The 16,099-nt window shown below is 33.5% G+C and overlaps 1 protein-coding gene across 3 annotated transcripts in view; it reads left to right on the top strand.

Moving 5' to 3' along the window:
• LOC148166457 (uncharacterized) overlaps nucleotides 1-16,099 on the top strand; it is a 120,527-nt gene that overhangs the window by 9,080 nt on the left and 95,348 nt on the right. For 2 of the 3 annotated variants that reach the window (XM_088048838.1, XM_088048834.1), the window contains exons 1-2: nucleotides 11,959-12,006; nucleotides 12,062-12,105. In XM_088048838.1, coding sequence (XP_087904964.1) covers nucleotides 12,004-12,006; nucleotides 12,062-12,105 — 47 coding nt within the window. In that variant the 5' untranslated portion in view covers nucleotides 11,959-12,003. Of the gene's footprint in view, nucleotides 1-11,958; nucleotides 12,007-12,061; nucleotides 12,106-16,099 lie in introns of those variants that run through there. The other variant, XM_088048836.1, reaches the window with a different exon arrangement.

Genomic DNA, 16,099 nt, shown 5'->3' with positions numbered 1-16,099 from the left:
AGCAATCGCCATACTTCTTAAAGCGTCTTAAAGCACCAAAAGGCTTCCCAAAAAGGATTACCGTTTTAAACATAAGAAAATTAGAGAAGTTTTGAAAATCTGGGAATGTGAAAACTTCTCTAATTTTCTTATGTTTTATTTTAGTTTTTTGAGCGACCGGAAATTTTTCAAAATTTTTTATTAAATACCGTAACTTTTGTAGTTTTGATGGTATTGGAATGAAAATTGTACTTTTGTGGACACACATTAACTGCGGCAATGTCGAATTTTTTAGGACAACAAAGAAAAATATTAAAAATCTTAATTTTTTAAATATAAAATATCCAAAATTTATTTTGGATCCTGTATCTTTTGTAGTTTTCATGGCGATGAAATTTGGACGCAACTCCTACTCCTATTATACTCATTAACTGTCCCAAATTTGAAAATTTTTAGATAATAAAGATGCATTTTAGAGATTTTAATTTTATAAGCGAATCAAAATATTGCAAAATTTTCACATTACGGCAATTAAATTTAGACGCAATACTACTCTTAATGTAACTCGACTCTACCAAATTTTGAACTTTTAGGACAAGGAAGAGGCGTTTTACAAATTACAAAGAAAATTAGAGAAGTTTTGAAAATTTGGGAATTTGAAAACATGACAATATAAATCTCATTATCTCAAAAACAGAACTGAAATACATATTTGTCTTGGTATTCGAAAACTAAAACTAGAGAATTCGCAAATTTACCATTTTGAAGAAATAAGAATTTCATATAAACAGAAGCACATGACATATGACTCATTGGCCCTAAAATATGATGGTACAGAAAAATCAACCAATACAAGAATTCGAGATTTGGCAGTTTGAAGATTTAGGAATTTTATTAACCGAGAGATTACTAAACTGCGAGATATAAATGAGGGAACAGAGGACTTGAATTTTCGAAAATTTGGGAATTTGAGAAAATAACAAAAAACTCGTCGCAAAACTAAAACGCCAGAGTTTGTCATGGGACCGAAAACCCAGAGATTCGAAAATTTGATTATTTAAACAACTGAGAATTTTATGAAGAGAGTTAGAGAGTTAGAGAAACATTTGAAAACATGACAATTGTCTCAAAGACAGAACAGAAGAATTTGTGTTGGTTGACTAAACCCAGAAATTGTGAAAATTCGTGAATTTGACATTTAGAAGAACTATTAGTAGTTTTACCCTATCTAATTAACTTGTTGAATAGCGTTATTTCTTCCTTTTGGAGAAATAACCTCCTTGCGAGAAAATCCCATGGCGCAGCAAATCGGGCCCCCCGACAAGAGATTGATATTTTTTAAGCGGTCGGTGCAGTCATCGCCAGTGACGTGCCCTGACCCGAGAACCTGCTGGGCCGTCCGTCTGGGTCTACGTCGAGGGGGCACACGTTATATTATATGTACACACGCTCATCTCGCGTCCGTCAATGCGGACAGCTACACTGATCGCGGGATTTGATTGCGTTTTCATTATGTTCATTCTCACGAGGTTCAACACCGAAAACGTGACGCCGGGTTCAACGGGCGAGGCTAATTGGGCCGAAACGGGAAGACGGATAGTTCAGCGGGGGACGAGCACTAACTAGTCGGTGTAGCCGAACGTTCAGGGGAAAGAAAAAATTCTTAAATATCGCCGTGAAGGATGGAAAGTGCTGACTTGGCGTCTGGTGCGAGAAGAACGAGGCTATTATTCGAAAATTTATTTATTTCGTTTCATTTATTGCAATGCTCATAAAAAAACTTCAGAATTTGTCTTGGTCTTGACGAACACGCGGAAATTTGAACAAATATCAGAAGGAAACAGCCGGTTTTCGAGATTCTGAAAATTTGAAACAACAACAGTGTTTGAAAAAACTGAAAAAAAATTGGGAATTTGGTAGTTTAAAGAATTGGAAATTTTGTGAAATGTGGACTAAGCTTGAGAAAGCAAAGACATTTCGGGAATTCGGAACTTTGGTACATCGAAGAACTGGGAATTTTATAAACAGACTAATAAACTGAAAGACAAAAATGGGAAGACAGGGGACTTGACTATTAGAAAATGTAACAATTTGGAACACTAGAAAACTCGTCTTAAAAGCAGCAGAACTTATAATAGTACAGATAAAACAGAAAGACTTTGATAATTTGATAGTTTGAAGAACTGGGAATTTTATAAACCCAGATAACACACAGAACTTAAAGAAGGTAGACTAAATTTTTGAAAATTTGAGGATTCGGGAACATCACAAAAATTGCGTTAGGACTTTAAAACAAGACTTTTTAAGAGTTCATTAATTTGAAATTTTGAAGAAATGAGAATTTTGTAAATAAGAGCACTAACAAAAAAATTTTAAGATAACACGAAGAAATTAGAGAAAGAAGAACTTAAGTTTTCGAAAATCTGGGAATTTGAGAGAATGGCAATAGAAAACTCATTTTGAGGATTTGAGAATTTGATATTTTGAAGAACTTGGAATTCTATAAACGGACACTAAAAAACAGAAAAATTGAACATTGGAAAATCTAGGAATTTGGGAGAATGACAATATAAAAAACAAAAGAGCAACGTTTGTAATGGCAGAGAAAATCCAGAAAAAAATCGAAAATTTTATTATTTGAAGAACTTTAAGTTTTATAAACAGAAACACAAACAACATAGGAAAATAAGAGACATTTTGAAAATGTGGGAATCTGAAAACCTGCTAATGAAAATCTCATTGCCTCAAAAACAGAAAACTAGGAATTTGAGATAATGACATAGAAAATTTATTGGACCTAAAATATGATGGTACCGAAAAATTTAGGAATTTGATCAACCGAAACATTAATAAAATGCGAGATATAAAGGAGAGGACAAAAAACATAAATTTTCAAAAATTTAGGAATTTGATAAAATAACGACAGAAAACTCATTGTCGCAAAAACAAAACGGCAGAGTTTGTCATGGGACCGAAAACCTAAAGAACATTCGAACATTTGATTGTTTGAAGAGGGAACAGAGAATTTTATTAACAGAAACACAGATAACACAGAGAAGTTAGAGGAACAATTAGAGAAACATTAGAATTTGAGAACATAGCAATGAAAAACTCATTGTCTCAAAAACAAAACAGAAGAATTTGTGTTGGTAAACTCAAATCGGAGAGTTTGAGAATTCGTGAATTTGGCATTTTCAAGTACTGGGAATATAAACAGAGACATTTTGATAATTCAAAAATTTGGCGGTTTGAAGATCTTTGGACGAAATGAGCTCTTTTATTTTTTGAATTGCGCGTTCATAGGAGAAAACCTTCATTGTTTGCTGTTAAAAATGCCACTACAAGCATTATATTGACTTATTTGATTAACATATTAACAGTTTTCATGCATGAAAGAGGTTCACAATCCATATTTTATCGTGTTCATTAATATTTGAACCTTGGAACGTATATTTCGATGTTAATTTCAAACATGATGGCTCACTCTTCCATCGAGCGTAACGTTCATATTTGGAATGGAATCAATAACTGGTAAAGTAATTCTTCTTGGAAAGATATTTAAAACAAAGGATATGATTGGATTTTTAAATGACTTAATTCACTCGCTTCCTCTCTCGTTGAAAAAAGTGGCGTTGTTGAGTTTTTGTTGATCGATTTGAAGAAGTCGTAATTAAGAGCACATTGCAATTCTGTAGTTCCAAGTGCATCCATCGTATATACCTGTTTACATTAATTCTCCCGATAAACACACAGTACAACATACTGGTCGACAAAAACCGCAAAAACGCACATCCGCTCGCATTCTGCAGCAATCCTGGCAGTTCAACATCAAAAAACAATAGAGGCAGTGGAAATCTGCGAAGCTAAGCAGAGAGCGGTATCATACATAATGTATTTAGTAACGTGGCTCTTTAGAGAAGAATTGCATCAGGTCAGACCGGAACAGTGAGATTATTGGATTGCCATCCAATCGCCGGATCGTGACGAGAATGTACCAGACTTACCTTGCCCTTAGCTTGCTGCCGGTGTGCACTGCTAATAAACGCGCCGTATCGGATTTAGCCATCTGCACGTCGCACAGACCGCCTCTAATCCATTACTGCTCAATATTATCAATTTCGGACATCTACCACGAATATCTTTATAACCGAAGCCGAAAAACCGCACCGATTTAACTCGTTCATCACCAAACACCCCAATATACAGGGTGAGCGCAAACGCTGTTACCAAGGAATAATTACCAGTCGCTGCACAAAAATCTTGCGTATGCAATACGGCAACTTCCTATAATTATAGTATACGAGAATCCAATTTCTCTTTCGCAGCATACAAAAATTGCATTCGAGTGAGAATATACTGCGTACCACACGCTCTTTAATCTCGGTAATGTATGTAATTCTTGTCGTAGCAACGCGCGTATTTTACACACTTATAGCGGTCTTCCGTGAAAGTAACAGAGTTGCTCTTTCAAAATAATCCCTAGATAAATTACTAGATTACTCCATGGACAGTTGTGGGTACGCACATATGTGCACTTTCTGGGAATTCGATAGATGTCGTCTTCCGTACCGACCAAATTTATTTTCGTTTTTGCATGTTGGCAGCACTGTCCATACAACTCTCACTCAACATGTTGAATGTGTCTTGGTTTCTTTTGTTTTTTTCTCCATAGACTTCTCTTGTTTACCAACATTCTTTAATCTCGTCTGTTTTTTTACCATCCTTTATAGACATTTCCCAGATTTTCAAACGTTTCAGTTTTTTCTTATTTCTTCATACCATCATAACTCAAAAGTGCTTTTGTTTATCAAATTCTCAGTTCTTTTAAAAGTCAAATTCACGAATTCTCACAATTTCTGGTTTTAGTCAACCAACACAAATTCTCTGCTCTGGTTTTGAGGCAATGAGTTTTTTATTGTCAAGTTCTCAAATGTTTCTCGAACTTCTGTGTTATCTGTGTTTTTCTTCATAAAATTCCCAGTTGATCAAATAATCAAATTTTCGAATCTATGGGTTTTCGGTCCCATGAGAAACTCTGCCGTATTAGTTTTGCGACAAGTTTTTTGTTATATTTTCAAATTCCTAAATTTTCGAAAATTCAAGTCTTCTGTCCCTTTTATATCTCTCAATTTATTAATGTCTCTGTTAATAACATTCCTAAATATTCAAACTGCCAAATGCTCGAATTCTTGTAATGTTTAGTTTATATTTTAGAACCAATGAGCTTCCTATGTCATTATTTCAAATTCCCATATTTTAAAACAATTCATATAATATGTTTCTGTTTAACATATAAAATTCCCAGTTCTTCAAAAAATCAAATTTTCGTCGAATCTCTGGGTTTTCGGTACCATGACAAACTCTGCCGTTTTAGTTTTGCGACGAATTTTTTGTTATTTTCTCAAATTTCTAAATTTTCGAAAATTCAAGTCCTCTGTCTCCTCATTTATATCTCGCAGTTTATTATTGTCTCTGTTAATAAAATTTCTAAATATTCAAACTGCCAAAATCTCGAATTTTTGAAATGTTAAGTCCATATTTTAGAACCAATGAGATGCCTATGTTGTTATCTCAAATTCCCATATTTTAAAACAATTCATCAATCCTTCTGTTTATAAAACTCCCAGTTCTTCAAATAATCAAATTTTCGAATCTGTCGGTTTTCGGTCCCATGACATACTTTGTCGTTTTAGTTTTGCGACGAGTTTTTTGTTATTTTCTCAAATTTCTAAATTTTCGAAAATTCGAGCCCTCTGTCCCATTATTTATATCTCGCAGTCTCTGTTAATAAAATTCCTAAATATTTAAACTGCCAAATTCTCGAATTCTTGTAATGTTTAGTTTATATTTTAGAACCAGTGAGTTGCCTATGTCGTTATCTCAAATTCCCATATTTTAAAACAATTTATCAATGCTTCTGTTTAAAAAGTTCCCAGTTCTTCAAACAATCAGAGTTTCAAATTCTCTGCAAACTTTTTGTACCATTAGAGACTCTGTTCTTTGTTTTTACCACGAGTTTTCTGTTGTTATAGTCCCAAACTCCCATATTTTCGAAAAGTCTGTGTTTGTTTTACACATAAATGCTTATATTACAAACAAAAATATACATAAATAAGAAGTTTCGATTTTGAGATATTTTACAAAAACTAGATTATGTCGGTAAACGTCAATCTACTGTCAATTGTCAAAAAATGACATTTATTCGTCCAATCAGAGCACAGATTATTTACAAAACAATTGAAAAACGGTGCTTTAATGAGGCTCTTAAAGCGCCGAAAAGCAGTAAATTCCAAATGGCTTTGTCGATGCCAATTTTCGTCCTTTTTAATATCTCAAGACAATTTCCCCGCCCGTCCTCCCCATCCCCTAATCAGATCAGGTTTCCGACAATTCGCTTCAATTTCATCCGATATCCGTGCTTTTGGCGCGTGGTCTGCATTCTGTCTGAACCACGGAGGACCCGAAGCGGTCGATTCGCTTTCCAGGTTTTATAATGCACCTTACTTATTCATTGCACACAATCGCATCAATAATTAATGAAAACAGGGGTCAGACTGGCCTTTTTAAAAGACCCTACTTTATTGAGTTCTCCCGGCAAATAGGTTGTTTTTGTTTGATAACTTTGTTTGATGGCTTTTTTACAGGAACCGGTCCACATAAATTTAAAATTATCTAATACAGATGCCGTTTGGACACTATATGGACCATTTGCCGGATGAAAACGCATAAATTGACCGATCGGTAATTTCCTTCTCGATTAGAAATCGCCGAGCGATCGATAGCGCCTTTGGGCGATTGTTCCGTTCAACTCGTGACGAAATTGGGTAGCAGTGGGCAGAAGTACCTCAAGGCGCTGCTGCGAGACCTTTGTTTTTCGTAACGTTGTGTTGAAAACGCTGGTTTGTTGGTACAGGTGCCAACATAACAATGTATAATTAGCGTGCTATTATTATGCGAATACGGTGACGGCTAAAACATTATGCTAATTCCAAACGAAAAAATTCGATTCATCCATCTTCGTCCTTTGAGAAAACGAAAACCAAAGCGTTCATTAAAACATAACAATGACTGTCTTTGTATGCACTTTGTCCTCATTTGTGTCTATGCACACCGTCGAAAATCGATTCTCCCGAACAAAAACGAAAAGAAAACAAACGTGTTATCATTTGTGTGTGCGTTTTTTGTTGGAGATAATCGCGCCGTGATTCTGCGGTCACATCCATAACAGGAAACGGGAACCAGATCGAAGACGACGTTCCGACGGCATTTACAACAACTTCTAATGATGTGGACGCGTAATTGGCTACCTGTTGTGTAACTGGACAATACGGATTGGCGACAAATTAATCGGGTTTATTAAACCAAGAAGGAAGCTATGTGTATGGATGCTGAATGTATTAAAGACTTTTTTGAATTGAAATAACGAACGGGATTGTCTGTCGCTCACATGTACAATGAGGCTAATAAGTGCAGTTCTTAATCAGAAATTAATTGGTCCATAACCTTGAAATACTGCCATACACTTCCTTTTACGTATTATGCCAAATTACAAAATTATGGAAAGAGCAAGAAAGATTTTAGAAATCTCTATCATTTGGAGGAAGAAAATTTTTGAGCTTTTTAAAAAAAGTTTTGTAAATCAGTAGCTAATTGGACCAATACTTCAAAACTTTTGAAAGACATTATGTTACTTTTCCTCTTTAGATATGCCAAATTACAAAATGATTGAAAAAGCAAGTAAGATTTTAGAAATTTTTATTTTTTAGGGCAAGAAAATTTTTGAAATTTCTAAGAAAAGTTTGGTAAATCAGTAACTAAATGGACAATAACCTTCAAATTTTTGGAAGTTACGATTTTACACTTCCTTTTTAGATATGCCAAATTACAAAATTATCGAAAGAGCAAGAAAGATTTTAGAAATTTTTATTTTTCGGAGGAAAACAATGTTTAAGGAAAGTTTTGTAAATCAGTAACTAATTGAGCTATAACTTTGAAATTTTTGGAAGATACTATCTTACTTAATAAACTTTCCAACAACCTATAAAACTCATCGCTAGGATAAGTAGTTGCCAAGATATTTTTGAAAAGCTAATCTCATGACCCAAAAAAACAGTTTTAATTGATTTTTGTATGCAATTTTTATTTTTATTTTTGTAACATTCTATAATTTTGCTCAGAAATGTTAGAAGGAGGAAAGGCTCCAAATTTTAATGTTATAACATTAAAACTGCCTGAGATACGAGTTAGAAATGAAATTTTGCATCTTTCCGATTTGTCCTTGAAAAAAATTCCAAAATTATACCTTCTTGTTCTAAAATTCTATTATTTTACTTAGTTAATAGAAGTGTTGGAAGTAGGAAAAAACCCTCGAATTCAAATGTTGTAACATTAAAACTAACCAAGATACGAGTTTGAAACGGAAATTTTACAACTTTTTGGTTTATCCTTGAAAAAAAATATTCTAAAATTGTTTTTTTTGTTCTAGAATTTTGTAATTTTGCTCAGTTTATAGAAATATTTGAAGTAGAAAAACCTTCAAATGTGAACGTTGTAACATTAAAACTACCCGACATACAAGTTTGAAAAAGAAATTTTGGATATTTCTGGTTCGTCCTTAAAATAAAAACTCTTAAAATTTTTCTTTCTTGTTGTAAAATTCTACCATTTTGCACACTGAACAAGGAGTGTTAGAAGTAGTAAAATCGTCAAATCTGAATGTTGTAAATAAACCACGCGAGTGACCATTTTGTACATTTTTAGTTCTAAAACTTTTATTTATTGTTCTAAAACACTATAATTTGGCACAGTTAATGAGAGAGTCAGAAGCAATAAAACCTCCAAATTTAATTGTTGTAGCATTGAAACTACTCGAGTTACAAATTTTAATGAAAAATTTTAAACATTTTTTGGTACGTCTTTAAAACAAAATTTCTAAAATATTTGTTTGTGTTAAAATATAGAAATTTGGCACCGCTAATTAGAGGATTAGAGACAGTTAAACTGTCAAATTTGAATCTTCTAACTTTAAAACTACCTGAGCTACGAGTTTTATAAACGTTTTTTTTTTGAAAAAACTACTATTTGTATCAAAATGTGTTGACTTGCGTAATTGTAGAAAAAGCGGTATTAAAAATTTATGAACATCACTCCTGTCAAAACCGCACAGCCCAACTCGCACAGCTTGCTTGTATGTACCGTAAGTTATATTTTTAGCTCGCAAAGAGCTAACAATAAACCTTCGTCCTTTCCTCTTCTCCTAATTAGCATATAAAATTAGTAGATTTATAGTCAGCTGAAGGTTTCCCCTTACTAATTCGACAACGCCTGGTATAATAACCATCAAACTAAAATTTACGATGTGCCCACGTTACCAACACTTTGAATATGAAGCAGATTCGATGCATCGAAAGTTTTGAGGTCGCCTCCCAGCAAACAAAAATTTAATAATTCAAATTTGTCTGTTGAGCAAAGCGGCATCATCAACTCCGGGCATATGCAAGTGAATTTAAAATGTATGACGAGCAGGAATTAGTGTTTTTCTACCGTCGTTAAACACGACTGAATAATTAAATTTGTTGTCGACATAACGATTTTTGCTATACATAAAACGACTCCACTTTCTACCCATTAAAGCATCAGATTAAATTATTGTTTCGTCGAATCGTTGGAACATGTGGTGGTCTTAGATGTCCCGAGGTGACGACCCACTGTCCACTCGGTAAAAGTATTGTTAGAAAGTACAGGTATGAGGAGCGACGACATTCCGGAAATTTCAGGTGTCCCGTTTTTGCTAATCCTGGCCGAGTATCGAAACAATTAAACGGTATTATTATTGTGTTAGACTCGACAGAATGACCGCTTCCTGCATCATTAATCATCCTTCTGACCATCCTAGTTAGTCCGCTATAACCCACTTGGCCTAAGTGCATAAAAACCTGACAGAGCTTGATGATCGTTTTCATAAATTTATATAAATTTCGTTTTAATGTAAAAGTAATTTAGTTTTATGCACGAGGCGAAATTATCGTGAAGAATGCGTGAGGTCTTCACGTAATTTATTCCCTTCATGCTTCTTCCAGCTAATCTTTTATTGTTATTTACGACGGGTAATTGTTCACGTGGCTCTAATTTGAACTAGACAAAAATCGTTTGGTTCGGATGCTAATGAACGGGGCTCATCAACACAAATGGAATAAATTACTGGGAATGGGGGCCTATTTTAACATCTGATGAGCTGTCGAAGCGGAGGAACAATTTTACGCACAATTATAAAGGAATTATCTTTGCAAATTTACATGCTGGGAATTTTTATTTTGCAGCGATAACTTGCCGTAAACCAACATTAAATTTATGGTGATTACACGCAAAAAGGTGGAATTTATTTGTTTGGCAAAAGCAACGCTCTCACAGATGGATATACTTTAAAGATCCTTAAAAATTTTTAATTTGTTTCTTCAGATTCTTTAAATCTTTCAGTGGAACTTTAAAGACAATATAAGAAAAATCTAATACATAAATAGACGAATTGTTCAAAGAAAATACGAAGAATATTTAGAAACTAAATACTAATACATAAATGCTTCTTTTATTAATATTGAAGACTTAATAAAGAATTTATTAATTTAATGGAATTGAGAATCTAAAACTTCAAAAAAATGACATACCTAATAAAAATCCAAAGAGCTTGGAACTTAAAAATTTAAAGACAATATTTTTCAAAAATTTAAAAGTTGTTGAATTATTTACTGATTACAAATTTTTTCTTAAAAATTCCAAAATTTTTCTTCCTCCGATTGAAAAAAAAACCTAAAATCTCTCTTGCTCTTTCGATAATTTTGCAATTTGGCACATTCAATTTTCCAAAATCTCATTTTTTACAAATTTGGTTATAAATTTAATTTTTTAATACCAGAAAAGCACAATTCCAGCTGTCTAACCCAAGGACTGATTAATTTACAAAATCCTTGGCGAACGCCAGCTCGGATTGATGCTGCAATACCTTCACATTCCGATTTTGAATGGCACTCATTGTGTCTTATGCACACTCACTTTAATTGTTAACACATTCACTTATCTTATAAATTAGCACTGTAGTAAATTGAAAATGTACAAAAGTATTAATTTCTTACATAACTACTTACTTTTATCAGAAATAGTTTTCGTTTTGTTTTAACTTCCTCGTCAGTGATAATAGTTGTAAAAGCATTAATACAAAATTTATCACAAAGTAAACAGAACCTTGCAATCAGGATCTTAGATCTATTATTCAAAAAGTTAAACATCAAGTTATCAGTGAAACAACTTAAAAAGTTTACAGCAGCTATCTCTACATTAAATAAAGGATAAAGCAAATTCTGATATAATTTCGCGTTTCTTGGAATTAGACACTTGGAAAAGTGTGAGTCAGGTTTTGGTATCGCTGTCAAAGAGCGTTTTTTCCACAGCTGATGCACTTACAAACAGTGAGCAATGCAATCATACGATTCTAATCAAAGCTCATCTCGAGGGAGACGAGAGCTTTGTGGTGGAATCTGATGAGATGTGTTTCTTCCATTAGATGAGCATCATGCGGAAATGTCAGCTAATTCGTCTGCTGGTATTATCAAATTCGCCGATAAGGAAATGTAAACAAAGATTTGTTATGGAAAATTGCGAGGGATTATAATTATTTTTGGCGCCCCATTCGCGCGATCTCATTTCCGGTGCCTGCAACGGATATTTAATTCCAATTCATCGCCAAACAATCATGTGAGGGCGAAAGTAAAAAAACATGTCTTTCTCGATTGGGGAAAAATTCAGCGAACGGAAATGCGAAGGAAAATGACAATTACAGTTCGTTCGAGGCGCGATTAAAAATCGTTGCCATTATCTGAAGTTTGTTTGAACTTTTGATAGGCACTCCCAATTCTGCAATAATTATATTGTCAATAAATTTATCTTCAAATATTTTTTATCCGCATTTCTCCGGAATAAAGTGTACAGAAGTAATCCAAACAGACGATTGCCAACGGTCGTGATAACACAATGGTAGTGACAAACAAATCTTGTTCGCCTCGGATTTACATGTTGTTTTCTGTTCCAGAAGTGGGCTGTTTTGAAGAGGGAGTTCCCCGATGTCATGTCTCGGTAAGTTACTCTTCCTTAAAACCAATTTTACCAACTGAGGCGATAAAAACTCCCTACATGTTCCATCATTCGTCCCGGGTGGTCATTCCAAATCATACATTTAACTTTACGATATTCCGGGTTATGACCGGACTTTAACCGGTAAGTGCTTTGATTGTTATTGCTCCACCGGGCCTTCGGTTGTACATTAGTTAGATTTGAACGCGCTAATGAGAGTGGACAGCACTTTTGCTCATAAACATCCGCCTCTTCGCTCAAGAGACATTCAAAATTTACCATGTGCAGCGAGGTGCAGCACTGATAGCCACCGGCGGACTGTTATCAAAATGTCAAATAAATAAAGTGCAATAAATTACGTGGACGCTTCAAGTTCGCGATTGCTCAACAGGAGGAAATTATGTAACGATTAATATCGGATAATAAATTAAGAATGCTATTCTAATAACAAATAAATAGGTTATAGTTCAAGCAAAATAAACATGTACAAGTTTGAAATATTTGAGCAATTTTTTGTACACATAATGACTGGAGTGTGTTTCGCGTCTACACTATTTTTTGCTCTAAAATTTTGGAATTCGGAGCAGTAGATGAAGTCTAAAATAGTAAAACCTCGAAATTTCAGAGTTTCAGGATAAATTTTGGCAAAGTTACGAAATTTAAGTGAAAGTCATCAAAATTTTTAGTTCGGTTTCAAAAAAAAATTTCTAAAAACTCTATTTTTAGTTTTAAAATTTTGAAATTTAGAGCAGCAAATTAATAAGTCTAAAGTAGTAAAATCTCCTAATTGCACAGTTTTAAAATAAAATCTGACAAAGTTACAAAGTTTAAGTAAAAGTCATGAAAATTTTTATTTCGTCTTAAAAATAAAAATTTCTAAAAACTCTATTTCTTGCTCTAAAATTTTGAAATTTAGAGCAGGAAATTAGCAAGTCTAAAATAGTAAAACCTTCAAATTTAACAGTTTCAAAATAAAATCTGACAAAGTTACGGGATTTAAGTGAAAGTTATCAAAATTTTTAGTTCGGCTTCAAATAAAAATTTCTAAAAACTCTATTTTTTGTTTTAAAATTTTGAAATTTAGAGCAGCAAATTAACAAGTCTAAAGTAGTAAAATCTTCTAATTGCACAGTTTTAAAATAAAATCTGACAAAGTTACAGAGTTTAAGTAAAAGCCATGAAAATTTTTATTTCGTCTTAAAAATAAAAATTTCTAAAAACTCTATTTCTTGCTCTAAAATTTTGAAATTTAGAGCAGGAAGTTAGCAAGTCTAAAAATAGTAAAACCTTTAAATTGAACAGTTTCAAAATAAAATCTGACAAAGTTACAAGATTTAAGTGAAAGTCATGAAAATTTGTAGTTCGTCTTCGAAATAAAAATTTCTAAAAACTCTATTTTTTTTCTAAAATTTTGAAATTTAGAGCAGTACTTTAGCAAGTCTAAAGTAATAAAACCTTCAAATTTGACCGTTTTAGGTCAATATCTGACAAAGTTACGGAATTTAAATAAAAACCATGAAAATTTTTAGTTCGTCTTCAAAATAAAAATTTCTAAAAACTCTATTTTTTGCTGTAAAATTTTGAAATTTAGAGCAGTAGATTAACAAGTCTAAAGTAATAAAACCTTGAAATTTCACAGTTGTAGGATAAAATCTGACAAAAGTACGGAACATAATTGAAAGTGATGACAATTTTTAGTTCGTCTTCAAAATAAAAATTTCTAAAAATTTCTAAATTTTCATGTGTACGAAAACGTTGACTTTTGGTAAAATTCTTCATGTATAACAGAGTATTTAAAAGACATTAAAACTGCTCTTAAAGTATTGTAACATTATTGTTGTTAAAAATTTTAACAGTGACAAAATGGTTAAAAATGTTGTGCATTACCAATTTTAAATATTGGTAATGACCAACTTTATTATTACTGATTGTTGCTGAAGACATGAAGACTAAAATGAAGTTTAGAAGGCAAATAACACTGTGTCTTCATTTATTTCAAATAAACTAGTAAAAAGTAATTGTTTTAATGGTGGTAAAAGTTATAGTTTTAATTTAGCGTGAAAAAGTTTTATTTTTCAACACTAGGTATATGGTAATTGCCGCCGTTCATCTTGCCTGAATCTTAGGTAAATGAGTCTTAATTGTACAAGTTCAACAAAGATATACATGAAAATCATCCTGTTCTTTTGAGGACTCTCAAAAACAAGAAGATCTTGAAGAAAATAAGTACCATAAAAATCAATTTGCACAAGATTAATTTCATAAGTTGCTGAAAGATTTCGTTGGTTAAGTTTACTCAATGCTTTCTCAATCTAAAAAAAGGCACTAAGTTCTATGTTTCGACTGTGATGCACAAAATAATAAAATTCTTAAAATTTTGAAAAATTCTTTTATCTCCAAAATGGTAACTCCTACGAAAAATATTATTTTTTTGTGATAAATTTGATAAGGTACAATTTTCATTTTCAAGTATTTTTGGCATTGAAATCACCAGTGACAAGTTTTGCAAATATTTGTTTTTTTTGTCATTTACCACCGCGTAACTTTTTTAGCAGCACACCTATAAATAGGGACTTTTGACATTTTGTTTAAAACAATAAAATGAACGTCCACACAAAAAATCAGCCTTATGGAAATAATTCCAAGCTTTTGAAATTTATTTGTCTATTTTGCTTGGACTATTAGGTAGGTATGATATAAATGATTCAGTTAATCTTTGTTTATTTTATAATCCGTATTATCGCATACTGTCCACAATGTCGCTATCTATAAAACTTGATCTTGATGTAACTTTGAAGTATCAATTTACTGTATTAGAACCATAAAAATGATTAAGGAAAATTGTAGTATTATTTCTGTATAGATTAACCTAGCGGCACATGTTTATAATTGGCATAACGCGTCGGTGTAAAATTGAAGTTTGTTCGTTTCTTTTGGTGTTTTTTTGTCGCGTGGGTGTCATTTCCGAATGTGTATCAGTGAGATAGTCGGTCCCGCGTTACAAGAGTAGTTAATTAGGCCCGAGTCATGCTCATCAATTACCCGCTGACAGTCGCTCGCGCTCGCGTCGACCTTTCAAAAAGCAATTTGTTTCTTCCACCGGCGAAGAAAGTGCAAAAAGCAGGCGTTTGAACGGAACCACCGCGGCAATCTTTATCAGTTAGCGTTGAGTTATAGTCTGTCAAATGAGTATCCCGAATTTCAAATTTCAATAACAGCGAGTGCTCGAGCGAAGTTCCGCCGATGCAGGAGTTATGTGCGGGATTGTTAGAACAAAACGATGTAAAACAAGCCGGAAGTGGTCCCTGATGACTCGTACGGCGGCCGCTGCCGGAGCAAAATACGACTGTTCCGGGAACTGAGCTCGCGGAGAAATGATGCACGCTGGGACGGCAATTTTTAAATAATTGACTGGAGTCCGGTGGAAAATGAATTACAGGCTCAGGCCCCTATAATGTACACGATGTTACGCTTATGTAAGATGCAGGAAGCCCCGGCTGGGAGCGCTCGTGTCAAATTCGGCCCTGCTTTGCACAACCCCATGCATTATGGATCCGGCGCACGTATAATAAACCACCGATGGGGGTGGAGGAGTTCGATCGCTTTTTAACCGACGATTATTGCTAAGCTACACGAATAAACATTCATCCACTGCAAATTCTTATACAACTATACAGGTGTACTAATTTGGTCCATAGAGCCGGGTAAAAAAAATACGCTCGCTCCGCTCGCACTTGACTAATTTATTTCCAAATGACTTTTTTTTATTGATTTTAAGAATGCTATCAAATAATACATGTGTTAAAACTACGCAGTTATACAGAGTGTTCATAAATGTGTCTTCCTCAAGGATGGCGTTGGAATTCATATTTCATTACAAACGTCACTTATGTCAGTTGTAGTTGTGTCTAAAAATTGACAGTTTATAGCCGCCCTGGAGGAAGAATCATTTACAAACACGCTGTATCATGTAATTTGGTCCATCGAGCCGAATATT

Source organism: Gnatocerus cornutus, unplaced genomic scaffold (assembly GCF_029298725.1).
Source record: "Gnatocerus cornutus isolate USDA-ARS CGAHR unplaced genomic scaffold, icGnaCorn1.1 ctg00000023.1, whole genome shotgun sequence".
Lineage (NCBI taxonomy): Eukaryota > Metazoa > Arthropoda > Insecta > Coleoptera > Tenebrionidae > Gnatocerus > Gnatocerus cornutus.
Note: the sequence above shows the minus strand (reverse complement) of the source record. Positions and strands in the feature narration are given on the sequence as shown.